Raw genomic sequence first — 21,705 nt, forward strand, 5'->3', positions numbered from 1 at the left:
CCACTGTTAGGCACTCCCTAGTGAGATGAAACCGGTACCTCAAGCAGAAATGCAGAAATCACCCGTCTTCTGCGTCGCTGGGGCTGGGAGCTGGAGACCAGAGCTGTTGCTATTCGGCCATCTTGGCTCCACCCAACAGAATTATTTCCATCTCCCATCTCTTGCCACTGCTCCATCAAGAAGGGAAATCTTTCTCTGTGCCCTTGAATATGAGTAGACTCTGTGGACTCATTGACCAATAGAATATGGAAGAAGTGATGCTGTGCTGGTTGTAGCCTTCGACCTTAATTGGCCCAATAGCTTATGCTTCCTGCCTCTTGGAAAGTTTGCAATTGAACCCCCATTTTTGGATCCTTCTTCTAGAAACTTAGGCATCAGTCTCTGAAAAGCTCAAGCCACTTGGAGAATGCACAAGTAAACATTCCAGTTCATATTGCTGGCTGATACCCCAATCGTCAGCCAGCTATGGCAGCCAGCCATATGAGTGCACTGTCTTGAATGTCCGAAGTCAGCCTTCAGATGACAGCAGCCACAACCAAAATCTAATTGCAAAAACATGGAGGAATCTAAGCTGGAACCACCCAGCTCAGAACTTACTTATGGAGCCATGTGAGATAATCACAAATTGTTGCTTTGAGCCACTAAGTGTTGAGGTGGTTTGTTACACAGCAACAGACAACCAGAACACCACCTGATCTGCTGCAAGACTTTTCCAAATGTAATTGTCGTTCATTCCTTCCTGTGAATCCATTAATAAAATTTGACTGAGACCAGCATGATTTTTAAACTAAATCCTTTAGTAGTTTTCTCATAGTAATGCTGTGTGTTTTTAAAATTCTCTAAAGTAGTTTTAAAATGTAGATATATTTCCCTGCGTTTTTGCAATTTACTGTGGAAGTCTGTTCTTCAGAAAAGATGAAATCTGTATGTGAAGACAAAAAAAGATTGTTTTACTTACCTATTTGTGTGAGGATTTTGAGGTTAAATTTGAATTTATGGTAAAAAGGAATGGATTTTAAAGACTCAGTAAGATGGATTTTCAAACGTCCATTCTCCTACATTTTAAATAATCATGTCAGATACATTGCAGCCAGTTGTCTGTGACTGGTTTCCTCTTTCTGGGAATCCTTTTGTCCCCAAATGAAGTATGCATTTCCTCTTTTTCATAATTATAAAAGTAATACATACTAGGTATTAAAAATCCTAGCATAAACTATGATCAAAGTACAGGTAAGAGTCGTCTGAATAGTCACATCTGAGCTAGTGTTCAATAACCAGGTGTCACTGGCAAGTTATTTCATCTCTCTGTAATTTGGTTTCATGTATAATACCTATACAATGAAGATAATAATAATAGTTTATAAGATTACTGTGGAATTACATAAAATAGTAAATACAAAGCACTTAGAACACAGCCTGGAATATAAGGTATTCAACAAACATTAGTTTTAATTAATAACAGTTTGATGTGTGTGTTTCCTTCCAGATTCTATTCTAAGCATGCATAATTATATATATATGTGTGTGTGTGTGTCGTATATATTTAACAAAAAAAAAATTATAAATGCTCAGTTTTCAAGTCAATTTTTGAACTATTCACTATATAATGTGGACATGGTTTTATAACGATAGATAGAAATATGTGTCATTAGTTTTTGTAATCACATCGTATTCTAATTTATTAATAATATAATATTTGTGAAGAATATGCAGGGTTCTATTTTATTTTTTAAACACTTTGAGCTAGTATAAAACACTGAAATTAACATCTTTATCTACAAAATAAGCAGAAAAACAGGAAAAATGATCCTGTTAAAATATAAGAAGACTTTTACTCAAGTAGATCAGAATATTTTGCTTATCATTATATGGCAAGTATTTTACTGATTCTAAATCTTTATAGACACTAAGAGGCTGCTAATCTAAATACAAATAACAAATACTGATGAAACTAATAAAAAAGACCATAAGAACTAGAAAAACCTAAAATCTAAAGATCCCATGTTATCAGCTCTCTTAAGCAACTTAGTTCAAAAAAACTCTTGAGTGTCTATATTAATACTAAACTCAGCTTGTCACAAACAGAACTTTTATTTTTATGACAGGTAAAATTCTAATTAAAAAGTAAATACTAAATTCCAAATATGCACACGTATCTGAAGACAGATTTTGCATAAAGGATATCAAATCATAGGTTCTAAGAAACTGACTGAAACTGAGGTATATTGGCACATGAAAATTGAGATGACCTAAAGGATGAAATAAAATGTGAAAGAGAGCAGAAACTTATTTAATCAGTGTAAGTCTGGTAAATTTTGCACAACTAGACAAACTTGCCTGTCTTGTCTCTTATCTTCAATCCCTTTAGGCAGAATCTTTGAACACTAATAGTGGTAGAGAGGTTTGTCTTGATGGGGGAGAGGAAGGACGGATTTACTTCCAAGAGTTTCCTTAGCCCCTGGTCTTAATTTGCCCTCCAAATAAATATATCATCCTTGCAAAAATATCAGGCTTTCTATGAAAAGACAAATCTGAAGTGTGCTAGCCACCACCTTTCAGCCAGCTGGACATATCTATGCTCATCCATTTGGCAATTCTGGAGCCTCCACAATTGCTAGATGTTTTGGACATTTTTGCACAATATATCTTTTTACATGAAGTCGTTTATACATATAAATGTGTTAACAGAAGCTTTTGATTTGTCAGTGTCATCATATAAGGTCTTCTTTTTCTAGAAGTGTTACAAAGACACATAAATGAAAGCTATTCCATGTGGTAGGCTGAATAGTGGCCCTGGAAAAAGGTTCATGCCCTAAACCTCAGAACCTGTGAATACGTTACCTAACATAGCAAAATGGACTCTGAAGATCCAGTTAAGTTAAGGATCCTGAGATGGGGAGATTGTACTGATTTATACATATGGGCCCAGTGTAATCATAGGGTCATTATGAAAGGGAGGTAGGAGGGCACAGTCAATGAAGGATATGTGACCCAGAAGAAGGAGGAAGAAAGGAGATGTGATGACAGAAGCTGGGCTCATAGTCAGAGAGACAGATTTAAAGATGCTACATTGCTTGCTTGAAGGTGGAGGAAGGGATCATGAACCAAGAACTGCAGGTGGCCTCTAGAAGCTAGAAAAGGCAAGGAAATGAATTCACTCTTAGGGCCTCCAGAAGGAATGTGGCCCTGCCAATCCAGTTGGTTTTCTAACCTTCAAGCTTTAAACACTCCAGGCTTTAAACTAGTTAATAATAATAATAATAATAATAAAGGACAACATTTTTTGGAGCAAATTTTCACCTTTATTACTTAAAAAAAAAAAAAGGCTATGATGGAGTTTGTGGTTTATATTTTCCAGAATGATACAGCTTTATCTATTCTATTTGCAGAGTAGAAAAGGTGTTCTCTTTGGTCAGGCTTATTCTTAAGAAGTAAAAAGAGGAGATGAGTCAAACATCCCCAGTATGTTGTCTTGATTTTACCAACCAAGTAATTCACACTTTCTCACCAGAGGCATGGGCAGGTGATATTTGTGAGATGATGAATGGGTCTCAACTAGCAGTTATGATTCATTAAAGAGTCACAGGGGTCATTTTCATTGTTCCCTGTAAACATTAGCTTAACATGCTACTGTTGCATGAGCAACTAAATGGATCCAGGCATGGGAGGAAATGTCAGAAAAGTGAAAGAAGAAACATTTCTCAAATAACTAGATTCTAAGATTGTTACCAACAGACCTTCTATTTAGTCATTTTATTGTTTATAACTCAATATTCAATTCTTTAAATAAAGGACTTATTTATAAAATGTACTACCTAAGAATGTTTGACCTGTTGATCATTTTAGTTGCTCATGTGGGGACCTTGTCTATCATTTATGCATTTCCTGATGTCTGGTTAAGAAGGATAACCATTCACATTATCTTTTGAGACAATTAACCATATTTTCCGCAAACCTTTTGTTTCTAGTTAGTTTCCAACACCCTTCCTGACAATGCTCAGGCATTTTTTCTTTTCTTTTCTTTTCTTTTTCCTTTTTCTTTTTCTTTTTTTTTTTTTTTTTGAGACAGAGTCTTGCTCTGTTGCCCAGGCTGGACTGCGGTGGCACAATCTTGGCTCAATGCAAGCTCCACCTCCTGGGTTCACGCCATTCTCCTGCCTCAGCCTCCTGAGTAGCTGGGACTACAGGCACCCGCCACCACACCTGGCTAATTTTTTGTATTTTTAGTAGAGACGGGGTTTCACCGTGTTAGCCAGGATAGTCTCGATCTCCTGACCTTGTGATCCGCCCGCCTCAGCCTTCCAAAGTGCTGGGATGACATTTATTTTTTGTCTTCTGAACAGTAGCATGTTATGCTAATGTCTACAAGGAATGATGAAAGTGCCCCCTGTGGCTCTTTAGTGAATCATAACTGCTGGTTAAGACCTGTGCATCATCTCACAAATATCAGCTGTATTACTTCCTTAAATGTCTTGCTTAGTGCCCCCACTGAAACATCTACCAGTTCATACAGTCAACATAACTCAATTTCCACACACTGTACTTCCCACAGATCAAACTTTCACTATATGCACAAACTTCCTATCATTTTACCGTTCAATTGCCTGGACTTTTGTAAAATGTCAGATAAAAATTCCAGAAGTCGCTTTTGCTGTGTGTTACTCTCCTATTGCTGAATGATAAAATACCACAAATTAGCAGCTTTAAACAACGCCGTTTATCAGTCCATAGTTCTGTAGGTCAGAAGTCGGGCTGGGTGTGACTGGGTTTTCCTCTCAGGGTGTTACAAGGCTGAAATCAAGTTGTGACTGTAGCAGCGGTTCTCATCTGGACTCGGGTCCTCTTCCAAACACACTGGTTAATGGCAGAATCCATTTTCCATGGTCATAAGACTGTGTCCCCACTTTCCTCCTGGCTGTTTATCCATCACTGCTTTCAGCTCCCAGGGGCTTCCCTTCTCATCAGCTGTTCAAAGTGGGTATTTGCTTTCTTCCAGGCCAGCAGGAACACCTTTGATTTCCTCTTCTGTGACCAGCAAGAGAAAAATCTCTGCTTTTAAAAGTCTCCTGTGATTCTAGTAAGCACACCTGGGTAATCTCCCTTTCTTAAAGTAAACTGTGCCATATAACATAAACTAATTGTGGGAGTCTAAGTCTTTCATTTCCACAGCCACTGGAATTATTCAGAATCTGTATGACAGAGGAATGAAATCTTGGGGACCACCTTAGAATTTTGCCTGACAAATACTGTTAGTGATTGCTAGCCAGAGAAATGCCCGATTTTCCTGTCTTTTTTTTTTTGCTCTTATTTTTCATTTGGCTCCTTATCTTTGTAAAACTCTATCCAATTGAACTGTCATTCAGTGTTTAAAGCCTTCTAAAAACTCTGATAAATATCTGTTAAAATTTTTCAAAAAGTCTAAAAAACTGGTAAAATAAACAGAGTGCTAAGAACCAGATATATTTGGGCAAGTGTCAGAATTTCACTTACTAGCTATTAGAGCAGAGCCAGTAAGCAAGGTAGTTATGGAGACGTCTTAGTCCGTTTCCACTGTAAAATTGGGACAGTGATTGCTCCCCTCTAGAACATCATCATTGTTTAATGAGTGTATTAACATTCTCACCACAATGGTAGGGCCAGAGTGGTCAACTAACAATTTCTGTCCTTTGTATTATTTCTATTGTCTTTCCATTTTGGTTCTGCTTGGTTTGTATTTAAATGCAAAAAATCTCCAATAGAGGAGTCAGAACAGATTTTGCCTTACAGAAAAATGTTACCTTTCCACCAATACATTATTCTCAATGGGCTTTAGAATCCTCACAATTTATCACCAATACCAGGAGCTTGCCTGGAATTGAAGTGCTATTATAATCTTTCCTCTCTTAAATGCTTATTATGGGAATCACATGGACCCACATAGGGATCATTAAAATAATAAGTTACATACTTGGGGCACCCACACTATACCTTGAGTACGTTAAGTATTGATTATGGGAGGTGATTTATTTGTAATGTTTTTGTCCAATACGTGCAATACATTCTGCTTATATAGCTTGGTTCTAAAACTCTCCCATATCTAGTAGAATAATTTTTAGCAGAATTTCCTCTTTTTCCGTTAGTATATTCTCAGTGATGTGATCATATTTGTTCCGTAGTTCACCTTCTCTGTTTTCTTTTAATCTTCGAGTAATTTCTAATTTTAATGAATGACTTAGAAATTCAAGTGCCCCTCAAATTATTCTTGGCTTTGTTTTTACTTTACAACTGAACTTCAACTCTTGCTAGGTTTTCCAATTCTCTTTCACAATTTCTTCATTTTGAAAAAAAGAAAAAGCCCTAAATTACTGCTTGTTTTTTTCATTCATGAATATAGTTTTGTCACTTAATTGTGCAAGATTTGTGGGCAAGTTATTTTCTTGTAAACACATTGTGGTGCTTTTAAATGACTTTGAGGGTTCCCCTGGAATGCTGAGTAATGTTTTTAAAAAGGTTTTAAGCCCATTCTGTCAGTTTTTGCTGTTTCTTTGTTTTACTTTCTGTCATTAAGAACTCCCCTTCTGATGAATACCTTTTAGTTCCCCTCACTTTCACTAAAATGTTGAATTTGATCTTGGCAAATTACCCTTAATTTGTCATTCTTTTGACCACCACACAGAACTAAATCTATTATATTTTATCCTCCTTGAAGTTCTAAGGGAATTTAATCTTGGAAAGTCATTTATCTTCTCCAAATATCTGACACCAACATTTTTGTCCTGATTAAAATTTCTGCCAATCTATATAGAGACAAATGTAGTGCCTTATTATTATTATTATTATCATCTAGCCTAGTTTTGTTATTTGTGCTTTTTCTACCATATTCAGCTAATTCTCATTATCATAGTATCTTGCCACATTTTTATTATTTAAATACGGAATGCCTGCTTACCAAAATTCCATTTACTTTCTTTGTCTGGCAAATAATTTTATCCTGTATGACTCAGGATTCAAACATTTTGAAACACTCAAATTTGGTAATTTGAGGAGAGGTAATGACAGAACTATTCACAAGAACTCAGATAGTGTTTCAGAGAAACACTTAAATGCATGGTGCAGTAGCCCAGGGCTACTAACAGTATAGAGCCACCAGGGGCAAGCAGCAGAAATGAATGACTATGCTGGAACCCTGAGACAGCTATATGCTGAGGGTTGACAGTATCTACAAACTTCAGTGAAAGATGAAACCAACCACAGCAACCCCATAAGATTTGAATCTGGGGAATAAATACTCCAGCATGGCTCTCCTTCCTCTCCAGTTTTTTGGTGGAAATCCCCACTGCTTGAAACCCAACAAGAAGCTAGGAAAATAAGGAAATCCGTGCAGCACCTTCTCTCTATTCTGAGCAGGAAGAGGATAGACAGTGAACATAGAAGGGCAAACCGAGGAAATGCGACAGAAATATGTTACCATTTATACCGCCATCTCAATTCTTTCCTAGAGAAGTTGTGGCTTAGGAGTCGCATATCCCAAATATTTGTGCTTGTTCAATTATTTTCCCTTAAGTTAGGCTCCAAAATAGATACCATTCAATGTCTCTGTATTTTGCCAAGCATTCCACACCACTATGGCCTCTGAAATTAGTTTGAAAATATCTATGCATTCTCCATGAAGATGCAACTTGATTTCACCTCTCTGGGAAGCCTTCCATGTACTCCACGCAGAGACTCTGAATATTTGTTGTTTCTTAGGTGCAGTTCTGAGAAGCAGCAGCATCTAAAATACTATCAATGAAACAAATTCAATCTCTTCCTGTCAGCTGAAATTTGGGTACATAGCATTCTTACTATGTTTTCCTAGCGATGTTACAAGATGACAAAATATTAGATCAGGCCTTGTTCTTATAAGCATTGATGCTATAATATTATCTGTTTTATTAATCTCTAGCAATTTATAACAACAGTAAAGAAAATGAATCTAGGAAATTAATTCTTATTACGTTTTAATCTCTTTCTTTTCAAATATAACACATGATAGGTCAGCTTTGCTAATGACTTTATATTGTCTGTTATAATCTTACCAGTGTGTTCATTCTATTTTTTTCAGTTCTTCTATGCTATTTGAGGGATTATAAAAAGTCTCCACTGACATCAAAAAGTCTCTCCCAGTGGCTTACCATAGTGCCTGAAATTTCCATCTTCAGAGAAACTTTTCTGATATAGGACTTTATCTCAGAAAGTGTTTATTAAGTGGACTTAGCTTACCTGAGAGAGGTAATGTGTTGACACATTCAATGATCAGCTTCAAAGTCATCAGGCAAAAAGAAGGAACCATTGGTGTTTTGATGAAAGTTCCTGTTTAGAGAAGCTAACGGCTTAACCTTCAGCTGATGGAATTAACCCCAGCTTTTATATCCAACATATTTCTAGTTATGGGTAAAACCAGAAGAGCATAGAGATTGCCTGTAAAAAATTGTAAAGCTGGAGCTGAGATTTGGTCTGTTATCTGAAAATTAAGCCTCATGCATCTCTGAAGTCAGGAAGTGCTTAAGCAAGACCCTTGGATAAATGTATGGATTGGTAAATTTTCATAAGGGATAAGACTCAGTAAAAGTTCAGAACTAGAGGCAACGTCTAGGGAGGTAACTGTAGCTACAGGATAATAGGACCAGAAATAAGGAGAATAGGGTAGGCAGTCAGATGTTTTCATAAGGGAAATGGTTATACCACAGGCACATTTTCCCCACTCCCCAGTTAATCAATATTGGGCCCTATCTTTCAGTACATAATTTATTGGCTACAGAACTCAAACTTATTCTTTGATATTTTCTTTATGATAATGATAACTCATAATTTTTCAATATACAAGGCAATGTTTTAAGCTTTTTACGGATACTGCTTATTTAATCATCACAGTAACTCCATAAAGTGGGTAACACTATCATATCCATTTTACACATAGGAAAATTAAGGTGTCAGTTAAGTAACTTATTCCAAAATGAAACAATGGGAAGTAGCAGACCCAGGAATTAACTCCTGGCAATTAAAGCAGGCTTTAAGCTTAACCTCTACATTACACAGCCTCTCATGGACACAGGGAACAAACAACCTATCACTCTGATAAATGTGTGCTGCTGGGTGAACAAAATCACATCATCCTAATCCTTCATCCTTCTCTGTGGTCTCAGTGTGGAAATGGACAATAGCAGTCAATACCCTGTTACTTTGAAAAGGTGCTAAGCAAGGTCCTGAAGCCTAATATGGGTAAGACAAGAAAGCAACAGTAAATGTAGCCTAGGGAAATTTGAAATGAAACATCTCTCCCTCCTGCAACCACCTTTGGAAGAACACATCTGGGGCAAGAGGAGCCACTGCAAAGCAATCCCTGCCATCAGGTATCTGCTGCAGGTTCCTGCCTCTGGCAGCCTTAGGGAGCAGGGAACATCTGTAGCAGCTACATGCTGCAAGGCCTTGTGTCCAAGCCTGGGAGAAGGGTGTTCCCCACTAAAGCTGGACAATGCTGAACATGACACTGCCAACTGGAAGAAAAAGCCCTATTCTCACTAATTTTCCAGGGTATCGTTTCTACCCATTTATTCTTCTGTAAAAATAGTATAGGCATAAAAAAGTAAAAATAAAAATCCCAAGTTAAAATAGTCCAACAGAATATGAACTTTTGTGAGAAGAGGAGAGGGCTAAAATACCTAGGGAAAAAAATACCTTTACTTTCACCTTTTTCTGCTTCTATATCATTGCTCTTGTGCCTGAATTCCTAAAGAGCCTAATCTTTATCCCACTAAGTTCTCTGTATCTATTGCAGGGGACTCTTACAAGAGGTCTGAGCCACCTTCAATAATTTGTTTGTTGTTTTAAAACACGCCTTTTCCTGTGTTGGCTGCAGTAGAGAATCCTGAAGATATGTGAAGAAGTTGAACCCTGGGACAATATAGACCTTTGTGTGACTTAGGTCACTCACATCACCTATTAATAGGTATAAATGAAGGCCTCCCTCTGTTATTCAAAGACCTTGGCATGCATTAGACCATCTAGGTCAGAATCCTGACTCTCCTACAGACTAGCCAAGTGACTTGGGGGAAGTTACTTATTTTTTTTCATGTCTCAAGTTCCACTTCTATAAAATGGGGATATTTAGTGGATGTACTTCCTTAGGGTTCTTTTGAGGATTACATAAGACAAAGAATGTAAAGAACACAGCATAATAACTGGCATAGGGCAATTGTTTAATAAAAGTTAGCTATTATCAAAATCAGATGTACTGGGCATGGGAGCAATAAAATTAGTTGTCTTGAAAAAGGGCCACACACCACTCACATTGCCCTGGAGTCACTGTGTGTCCACATTGCTCATGCTCTCCTTCAGCCTGAGATGCCTCTCCTCCTAATTTCTACTATCACAATCATGTCAGACCCAGCTTTAAACTATGATTCTGATATGGCTAGGCTTTGAATTGTAATCCCCGGAGAGAGACCTGGTGGGAAGAGATTGGATTATGTGGGTGCTTTGCCCCATGCTCCCCATTCTAGTCTCATGAGAATAAGTGAATTCTCACAAGATCTGATGGTTTTATAAATGGCAGTTTTCCTCCGCTGACACACGTGCTCTCTCACCTGCTTCCCCTTCCTGTAAGTTTCCTGAGGCCTCCCCAGCCATGCAGAACTGTGAGTCAATGAAACCTCCTTTGTTTATAAATTACCCAGTCTCAGATAGTATCTTTATAGCAGGGTGAGAATGGACTAACACAGCTTCCCTCACAAAACCTTTTATATGCCTGAGAGGCATTACTTGTCCTCTCTTCAGACACTCCATCACACCCCCATGAGTGGACACTTTTTTTTTTTTTTAAATGAAAGATCCCTGTTTTTAGTCATGTTTGTAACTCCTACAATTTCTGGTACAGTACCTTGTACACAGTAGTACCTAACCCATTCTTGTTAAATTTTATTAATCTACAATATATTTTATTCATTCTAAGCTATGAAATAGGCTCACATTATTTGTAACTCCCTGCTCCAAAGCTATAAACATAGAGCACAATGCATGGTTCCTTTCGACAGTCATACGGACATCATGGGCGCACCAGGCATATCGCCATTCACAGCCTCAGTTAGAAATGACATCCACACAGGGGGTGGCTGTCCCCAGGATTCTCACTGTGGCTTGACCTTCACAATCGTGTGCACTTACTATGGCAGTATGCAGATTTGCTCATATTCTGAGTAAGCTCAGTCAGTTCAGTGTTGTGTTAAAGCAATTTGACCGAACAAATGGCAGTTTAGTGGGTGGGCCTACTGTAAATAGATTTGAGGTTTGATAACATAAATATGTCTGGTGAAAAATTAAATTGGACCAAATGACAAATATTTGCTTGGGCATAAAAAAACAAAAAGAATTAAAAATTGTCACAAACTTGCTCAAACTTCCTGATCATAAATGTATACTTGGTTTGCCTGGAGATTGAGTGCAGCACTGCAAATCAGCCTCAGCTTATTTTAACACTCATATTTCCCAATACACTAATTCAATCCACAAAGCTCCAAAATTAAATAGGAACCAGAGCTGAGAAGTGGTTAAGCACCATAGGGCATCTTAAGAGACTGCCTCTGATTTATGCGTCAGAAAATGTGTGAGAGTTCTTCCTGATTTAAATCACCAAATAACTTATCCACTGTTTCTCAAATATAAAACAGAGCTGAACTTTATTTTCTCAACAATCAAATTTATAAATATGAAAAGACCCTAACACCTGAGGATAAATGTCAAGAGAGAATGTGTCAATGAAAATGGGTGATAGTCAACAATTAATTAGAAATTCACATATATCCATATTTTGAAAAGGAAGGGGAACAACTCCTGAGGAAACACAGTCAAAAATATTTCCTTGGATATGTCAGAGTTATCTCATAAAATTTCTTGTGCAGAATATTAATAGAGTATGGAATTAGGTCTTTTATGTTATAAAACCTGATCTCTGTCAGGCAGTATGAATTGGTCCTGGGATGTGAAAAACTCTATCATATTTTATTTAGCAATAATCTTTTAACTTAGAACAAGCTTATGAGGAAATCATTGCTTCAAGATATGTAATCAAATATGACAATACTTCTTTAACTAGATTCCTGAGATCTCAGACCAGAGCCAATATCAAGCAAATATATCAAATAGGTGACAGTGGCCTTTGGCATTCCCTTTCCTCTCGTGGCCCAGCACTTTGTTCCCTGCAGTTACTCCCTCTCCTTGGGTGACCTGGGTGACCCGTGATATTTACTTTCCTCCCTCTCAGAAGGGTGTCTTTGAAATAGGGATGGAGCAGGACACAACTCAGTGTTTCCCAGTGACATTCCAAGGAGCTAGATGTTATCGCAGACTTCTCTAAAATAGGACTTCAGAGTCAAATAAACTTGGAAAATGCTGCATTGGATAAAGTATATTTACTTGTTTTTGCAGAATTTCTCAAAACCTCTATAACACTAATGTGAGCTGAGCGTCTCCTAGAGAAGGACATTTCCTAAATTGGGTTAATTACAGCAAGCCCTTTCCAGTAACATCTGTTAACATCTCACTCTTTGGGTAACACTGATGCAAGGGAAAGAGTGAACGCAGGAGAGGGCTCAGTTCAAACCTTGCTTCTGCTACTTAGTTGAGAAAATTCTCTGAGATAAGGTTTTCTCCTGAGAAACATGTGGCACATAGAAGACATTCAGAAAACAGTAGTCATGATTTAATTATGTGGTTTTCTCCTGAGAAACATGTGGCACATAGAAGACATTCAGAAAACAGTAGTCATGATTTAATTATGTGGTTGTTAATAATTGTAGTAATAATAATATGTAGAGATCCAGGGAGCAAAGTATTCTTAAATACTTTAATTCCCTTATTTTTAAAAAGCCCTAAGCCGATGAAAGGGAGGGTAGAAGGAAAACGATCATGAGCCAATGTAGGACTGAATAGATTAAAATGAAATCTGAGGCTGGAGACAGGCTGGGCAAATAGATGGTGTCTTGCTGCCTCCCAGTTGGCAGGAGAAGGGAATTATGCCTAAGTTAGGAGTGCAGTGGGGTGGAAATGCACAAGGCTGCGAGAAAGAAGTGGGAAGAGTTCTAATTATCAAGCCATTGCTTATAAAACATAAAAAATATCTTAGAATACACCTGATTTAAAAATTGTGGAATTCAGAGTCTTGGCTTAATGAAAGAATTGGAACCCAAGCATTCGGTCCCAAAACAGAAAGGGCACAAAGTGTTCCAAGACCAAGGGACGGGAGGGACAACATGCATGGCTCACTTTACCACTGCATAATGGGGATGATAATGGTACTATTGCCATTTTTGTGAGGATCTTAATCATATTAAAGCATGTATAGCCCTCATAACAGTGGCTGGCACACAATAAATGTTAGCTGTTGGCATTACCTTTTTTTCTAAAATGTGCTTTCAAATGCTAATCCTGGTACCTAGGCCAGTCCAGAAATAAAGATTGTTTCACACATTTCTACTGCATACCAAATTCCATGGACTAAGGAGCTTGCTGAAAGAAGCTCAGTTCTGTCATAAACGTTACTTGGAGTACAGTGTGCTTTTTAAAGTCAGTGGGACAATCCACAGGGATAAAATAAATACAAGAAATAGACCAAGGGCCTCATCACTGCAAAGGTGAAAAGCAGGCATATTTTAGCTATTACATGATAAAAGGGCCTTCCTCCTACTATGTCCTCACTTCCATTCAAAAATCTACTTGATGTACCTTCTCATCTGGACAAGAGAATTAATCTGATGAGTTCATCTCAAGCTCCTTAAGGGCTGAGTGATTCAACTGCATCATTGAATATCTGGAGGAAGTTTACTCACTTTTTTAAATTGAGAAATTGATTTTTCTCATTCAAGTTGATAATACCAACACTCACTTATTGCTAACATCTTATATGCCAGGCTCCTTGCTAACTACTTTACACGTATTATCTGATTTCACCTTCCCCACAGTATTAAATAGGATACTCTCTCTCCTCCCTTCCTTACTTTATAGATGAGGAATCTGAGCCTTGGAAAGACTAAGTAATTCGTCCAAAGACATTCATTCACTAAATAATAGTAGAGCCAAGTCTGTCCAATTCTAGGGGCTACACAGAGCTGCACATCCAAGAAATTTACTACTCAATATCACTGCCTTCCCCTTATCTGAATGTTTAAAATTGTTTTAAATAAGAAGTAATTGAAAATAAATTATTCACACTGTTGGCATCTCAGTCATTGTCAATACTGCCACACAGCAGAACATGAATATGACAACCAGGTTTGTATTAATTAGATTAGTTCTTCATTTTTAAATGACAGGTAAATATATATAATCTCTCTTGGAAATTCTGAAAGGATCATCCCAGTCCCATATTACTCCATCAACTACATGAACAATCTAACAATCTAAGTACATTCACTATTGTTGTAATTTAATCATGTTGGTGATTGTATTTGTGTGTGAGTGTGTGTGTGCGTATGTGTGTGAGAGAGATTATGTTAAGGATGTTTCTTTAGACCTAATGTATTATCAGATACACTGCCAACTTTTAGCCAGCTCAGTTTTTTGTTTATAATTCTTCTATATACATTATTTTATTTGTTCACATAACTTCCTCCTTTTTGTTTTGAGTAGGCTCCTTTAGTCTTAACCAGGTGACTGGTAAAATGAGAGAAATGGGCAAGCATTCTACTGAAGGCCACAGGCCTCCCACATGCAAGTGGGACCCAATGCATCAGGCTAAACAGACTATACATGGCCATTCAGACTGTCTATCCCATTTATTTTTGTTGATATGATTTTGCGTAAAAGTTATAGAATAGTCTTTCTAAATGTGCTTTTGTCTCTTCAGTCAAATAAATAGACCCTATATCTTTTAAACTTATTTCTCTTCTTTAAGACATCACTAATACTACCACAGTCCATGTCTATGTGCTCTGGACACCAAACTACCATTTCATGCTTCAAACAATTTGCTATATCCCCAACGCCAAAAGACTGAATTTCAAGAACATAGAAGACCATCAAGATATGACCTCCTATCACTCAAGCCCTCCTTTTGAAATATCTCTTCTCTTAGCCTGCAACACACCACAACCTTTTTTTTCTTCAATTTTTATTTTAAGTTCAGGGGTACATGTGCAGAATGTGCAGGTTTTTTACATAGGTAAATGTGTGCCATGGTGGTTTGCTGCACAGATCATTGTATCACCTAGGTATTAAGCCCAGCATTCATTAGCTATTCTGCCTGATGTTCCCTCTCCCCGATCCCCCGCCTCTTACAGGCCTCAGTATGTGTTGTTCTCCCACATGTATCTATGTGTTCTCATCATTCTGCTCCCATTTATAAACGAGAACATGCAGTGTTTGGTTTTCTGTTCCTGCATTACTTTGCTGAGGATATTGGCTTCCAACTCTATTCATGTCCCCAAAAAAGACCTGATCTCATTCCTTTTTGGCTGCATAATATTCCATGGTGTGTCTGTACCACATTTTCTTGATCCAGTCTATCACTGATGGGCATTTAGGCTGATTCCACGTCTTTGCTATTGAACGCACCACAATCTTGATTATCTTTCCACCTCACTTTCTGCTCCTACCCAATCTCTGCTAGTTCTTTATCTTCCCTTCTTCGATTCTTCGGTGCCTCCAGACTCAGGTCACATAGTTTTCCAACTATATTGATTCCCTATGTGACCTCATCCAGTCCTTATGTGTAATCCATTCTCTAATTGTTCCCAAATTTGTATTCCTAGCTTGGGCCAATCCCTGAACTTAACTTCAGTCTCCTGGATCCAACTACCTTCTCAACATCTCCATTTAGATATCTAATAAACAATTGCAAAGTCAACATGCTGAAAACATATGGATTTACACAATCCCAAAAGCCACCTTCTTCCACAGTCTTCCCCATTTTAATAAATGGTTCCGCTACCAAATTTGTTGTCAACTTGGACCCCTCTCACCATCTTATGTCCCATCCAATATATCAGCAAATCCTATAAGCTCTACCTCAAAACATCCCAAACAGACCCCTCATTACCACCTGCAACAACACCCTGGGCCAAACCACCATCTTGGCTTACCAAGGCTATTGTGGTATTTTCCCAACTGGCCTCCCTGCTTCCATCCTGGCCTCCTCTATAAGCTGTTCGTCACAAACACACGTGAAGGAAAGTTTTAAGTCAAATCATGCTAACCCCTGGATAAAACTCTCCAGTGCCTTCCTGTCTAACGTAGTGAAAAGCTTCAGATTCATTCTTTGGCCCTTCTCCCCAATGGCTTCTGGCTTCTCCCTTGACCTTGCCTACTCTCCCCGCCTTGCCCTGTCCCACAACCACCACACACAGCCCTAGTTACATTGGCTTCTATGCTGTTCCTCAAAGACATAAGATGCCCTGTGAACACAAACCACACACAGTACAATAAAACACCTTTAAAGCAGTTCAAAAGGAGGAGTCCCATCATCTTATTGTAAAATGCAACTAGGTGTATGCCACCAACTTATAAAATAAAGTATACTTTTCATAATTATTCAGATTACCTTGAGTTTGCTTGCTCTATGGCTGTAGTCAAAAATCACACACTCTAAAAATTTTATTAAAATTAGCACTGTTCCTCCTAAACAGTCTTTTCCACTTTGGAAATGTTTTCACTCAGGAGAGAAAATGTGGATATGAACCATAGTCTAACAATATTAGTATATTTGCATGTATAATTTTATAAATAATAGCTAATATTATTGTAAATAATCTGCTTCTTAACAAACACTATTAATTTCATTTGAATATAATATTCATTTAACAAGGTCTGAAATTTTTCTAGATTTGTTTAGAAGTCTTATTTCCACATTATTAGATGTCTATTATTTTTTTCTTCATTGCTTGGTTAGTGTTTGCTGGGTTAGGTTTCCATTGTTCTTGCTCCCAATGTTGCATTCAAGAGAAATACTTAGGAGCACAGAGTGATGACTTCTTAGGGCAATGTCACTTGACCAAAGTAGTATCTTGACAGAACTTAGTTGGAGTTTGTAGAATTATCCAAGCTAAAATATTTTTGTTCTATAAAATATATTCTATTCTTCTCTTCCTCTAAATTCCATGTATCTCCTTTCATTGTCTGCCTTCCAGGAGGCTATGCAAGATTGATGGAGATATTAAATCCCCAAACTTAAAGAGAAAAGCATGTGAATGTGAGTTTTCAGTTGACTTTAGAGGAAACATATTGCTTAATAGAAATGTACAGGAAACAATGATAGTGGGCAGTAAATCCCAGATTAATTACATTTATTTAATATGCTTTAGAGCCAATGCAGATAGTTGAACTTTTATATAAAGCACTATAATTTTATGATTTTTAGTACTAGATGTAAATTTTCAAACACTTGTATTGAAAAACATGATTTTGCTGCTTATTACCAAAAGCAAAATTGCTCTATTACAAGCCTATTAGATCTCTATCCCCACATATTTTATTTCTTGATTTCTCAAACATTTTTTATGTTTTTTACAGTCAACAGTACACCCCAAGTGTTGGAAAATTTGAAACTGCTTAAATAACAAATGTGTGAATTCACAGTGATATTCTAAATGATCCAGGAAATGTCTTTTTAAATGGTAAAATCAATATGTATTTTGGTTCATTAGGAAAGTACATAATGACTATTTCTAGCATCTCCTCAGACTCTGTTTAACCAGTGTGTACTGTGATGCCTGGCCTGAAGCACTTCTATTTTTAGTTCTAATAGAACAGTCTTAAATTGCTTATTTTCTGTTTACTAAAGTCATCCCGTTTGTTACCATGGAAACTATGACAAGTGCTCTAGCTAACTATTTTATTAAATGAATTGGAGACATAGCTGAAGAAGCTGAAGACTGAAGGTGCAGCTTGCCGTTCCTAAGGCATATTTTCCAACATCTGTAAAACTATTGCCACATTTATAGAAAATATGAAATTAGTTATAAATAAAGTTATCCACATTTCAAATTTGGGAAGCTGTCCACATTTGTATTATAACTAGCACATCTGAATTATAAGGAGCACATAGGCGTTCCTAACTTACAAAGAGTCTTTCTAAAAGTATATCTGTCGATCAATTCCTTGGAAATTAGAACATATTTACCATAGAAACAATTTTATAAATAATTGTTAGATCTCCAGGCCTACTCTCAAAATCCCTTCCCTATGAAGTCCTCGATCTGTAGCAGTCTCCATAATAGCTTTTGTTGTCAGCTCTAGCAGCAGGAGCCAAGATGCAGGATAAGAAGAAAGGAAAGAGTTTTCTTAGGCTGACTTTATTAGAGCTTACATAGGTCACCATTTGGGATACTTGCATCTACTGGCCTTTGCAGATGTTAGGGCTCCCAAAAAGATCCTTCAGCTGTTTGCCTGGCCCCTGTCTCCAGCCTCCAGGGGTCCTGGCACTTACTCACATTTCCCTCTGATGTTTCATGCCAGACTAATCTTGCTCTCAACCTCCCCCCGCCTCTACATTGAATCATCATTCTCCTCAAGATTCAAGGTGGTCTCAGCTAGTTGTGGAAAAAAAAAAAAGCAGTCAAAATGGATGCATTTCCTAAATCAGGGGGGTCCGATCTTTTGGTTTCCCTGGCCCACATTGGTAGAATTGTCTTGGGCCACACATAAAATACAGTAATGCTAACGATAGCTGATGAGCTAAAAAATAAATAAATAAAATATGCTCAATGTTTTAAGAAAGTTTACAAATTTGTGTTGAGCCTCATTCAAAGCCATCCTGGGCCACATGTAGCCCACAGGCCACGGGGTTGGACAAGCTTGTAAATGATTAAGAACACTATCTGAAGTTTTGGCATTTTAAAAATACTTTATTTGTAACTTAAATAGCTGGAACTGAAACAAATTTCAAGCCTGTGAAATTTCCATTACCTTGACTAAAGAGCATATTCAGAGGGTAAAAGTGTGAGGAAACTGCTTGGAGGGAATTCTAGAGGTCAGCTGCCAGGAGTCAGTCAGCAGTCAGTTGATTTAAAAGAAGTCTACTTTTCAAGTGTATGCTCTGAATCTTGGACCTGTGGGTTTCTGTTGGAAGATGGATGGTGGTGGTTGATTGCAAACTGAGTCATACCTTTGTTTATTTCATTTCCAGATAATTCTAATGAAATATATCTTACTAGCTCTGTAATTTTGCTTTTAGAAGAATATCATCTTGAAGAGTATCATCTCATGAAGAAGATTACTAACACAATAATATAGACAAAACTTTGTTCTTATTTTCTAACAGAATAAAAACCAAACAAAACCATTGTAATTTGGACGTCGTGAATTTTGTACAGAAAAGAACAGAATTACTGTAACATATATAAGATAGAGTCAATAATTTACTATTTTATGTCCAATAAATTAAAAGAGAAAAAGCACATAAGTTGCTTATTGCTAAAATCAAGATGACATGAGTTACCTTCATTTTTTATACAGCTATATTTTATAGAGATTCAGATTTAATCAAAATTTATAAGAAAATTGTAAGAATTATTTCTAGAAAGTTAAAGAATATACCTTGTTAAAAATTAACTATTATAGGGATGAGTGTGAAAGCAAATAGAATTTGATATTTCTGTTTTTCCACAATGTAGTAACTGAATTTATTTGTAACGTTTTTCTGGAAAAACATATATATTTTAAATGAATATGGTATGCAATAAAATATGAAGTAAAAAAGATCAAATTATTTTTAATATCTGTGATCATTTAAGATACAAATTTCCTTAGGAGTATATTTCCATTTTAATGTTACTTGATAGTTCAGAATGAAGGCATATTTTTAACTAACATTCATTTTTAATCTCCTTAGGGTCCACTTTTATTTGTAACACTCACATAATTCCAGTGAAAAACCAAGAGGGCGTGGCTATGATGTTCATCATTAATTTTGAATATGTGACGGATAATGAAAATGCTGCCACCCCACAGAGGGTAAACCCAATATTACCAGTCAAAACTGTAAACCGTAAGTAAAAGGCAATGTGTACTCAATGCTCTTGATAATTCTGCTACTGTAGTCACTTTAATACAGTCTTCATTTCAATTCAGTTCTCAAAATATCTTTACATTTGAAGTAAAATAATTTGACATGAGTAAGCCATTAGCTCATGTTACCTTTTGGTACCTTCCAAAATTTATTGGCTGCTCTGGAAGCCATTTAACTTGGATATAATTTAATGTATTTAACCAGTCCCCTGACACCTGATGGGCATTTAGGTTGTTTTCAAACTTTGTCTGTTACAAATAATGCTAGAATAAATTCTGCTTATGTATTTTCATATGTATGTTATTGGACAAATATATCTTCAGGGTCCTTTAATTGGGATTCCTGGGGCAAGGGTGATGCGTATATAATCTTTTCAGATACTGTCAAATTCTCCTCCACATGCTTTGAACCATTTTACACTACCACCAGCCATGAATTAGCCCTTTTCCCCAAAACTATGCCAACAAAGCGAGTCAGAATCCGTTTTTTCGACAATTGTCATTATCATAAGTGAGAAGTAGTACCTCAATTAGTTTTAGTTTATATTTATTCTATGAGTAAGGTTCATATATTTAAGCACAATGGACATTTCTTTATCAACTATCCATTTCTTTTATACATTTTGGTTGTTTTTTTCTCTATCTTGTCAATTTGTAAAGTAAGCTGCAAATACCTTACCTAGAAAATAATGCGTCTTTTATCTTTTTCATAATTTTTGTTATTTAAAGGGTTTTTTGGTAATGTGTCTAAATTTATAACCCTTTCCTTTGTTGCATCTGAGTTTTTGAGACATAATTAGAAAAGCTTTCACCACTCCAAGGTTCTAAATAAATCACTTCCTTTCCCCGGAACTTGTATGATTTCGTTTTTTAGGATCTCTGATGCATTGTAAGCTTATTTTGGTGTATAGTGCAGAGTATACAGTTAATTTATCTTGTTCTCAATGGCTCACTCATTGTTCTAACATTATTTATTAAAAAGTCTATCTTTTTGCCAGTAATTTAAGATGCCACCTTTATTACACACTAAACTTCCATATGTGCTTGACTCTATTCCTGGATTTTCTATTCTGTTCTGTTGATCTAGCTATCCCTCAGAATCATACAGTTTATATATACAATAAATAACTAATATAGCATGATCCCTTATTATTTGATATTAATTTTCAGAAGTTTGAGGTTATTTTTTGATTAATTTTCCACGTGAACTTTAGAAGCAAATTTTCTAGAGCTACAAAAAATTATTTAGTATTTTTATTGGATTCACATTAATTGTATAAGTTAACTTGAAGATAATTGATGTCTCTATAATCGTGTAATTCTATTCAAAAATATAGTATGTATTTTTATTTTCTAAGTCTAATTTTTGTGTCTTTCAGGAATGTCTTAAAATTTATTCACTTGTTTACTTTGCTCCTTGGCGTGTAACTTTTGTTGTTGCTGCTATTATAAATGGAACTTTTTTCCCATTATATTTTCTTATAAAAGTAACTTTTCTTTCTGAATACATTAATTTTACATCCAACTATCTTAGTGAATTCTTAGTTTACAGTGACTTATACATTGACTTTTATGAATTTTTCAAATATTCTATCACATAAAATAAAAATTGTTTTATATTTCCTTTCCAATTCTTGTACATCTCATAGTTTTCTCTTGTCAAAATGTGCTGGCTATTACCTGTAAGGTATC

General features: G+C 36.5%; 1 protein-coding gene across 2 annotated transcripts in view; it reads left to right on the forward strand.

Annotated features, from left to right (window-relative positions):
* KCNH7 (potassium voltage-gated channel subfamily H member 7) overlaps positions 1-21,705 on the forward strand; it is a 477,588-nt gene that overhangs the window by 291,284 nt on the left and 164,599 nt on the right. For both annotated transcript variants that reach the window (XM_058441599.1, XM_058441604.1), the window contains exon 3: positions 19,838-19,993. In XM_058441599.1, coding sequence (XP_058297582.1) covers positions 19,838-19,993 — 156 coding nt within the window. The remainder of the gene's footprint in view (positions 1-19,837; positions 19,994-21,705) is intronic.

Source organism: Hylobates moloch, unplaced genomic scaffold (genome assembly GCF_009828535.3).
Source record: "Hylobates moloch isolate HMO894 unplaced genomic scaffold, HMol_V3 SCAFFOLD_1, whole genome shotgun sequence".
NCBI classification, from domain to species: domain Eukaryota; kingdom Metazoa; phylum Chordata; class Mammalia; order Primates; family Hylobatidae; genus Hylobates; species Hylobates moloch.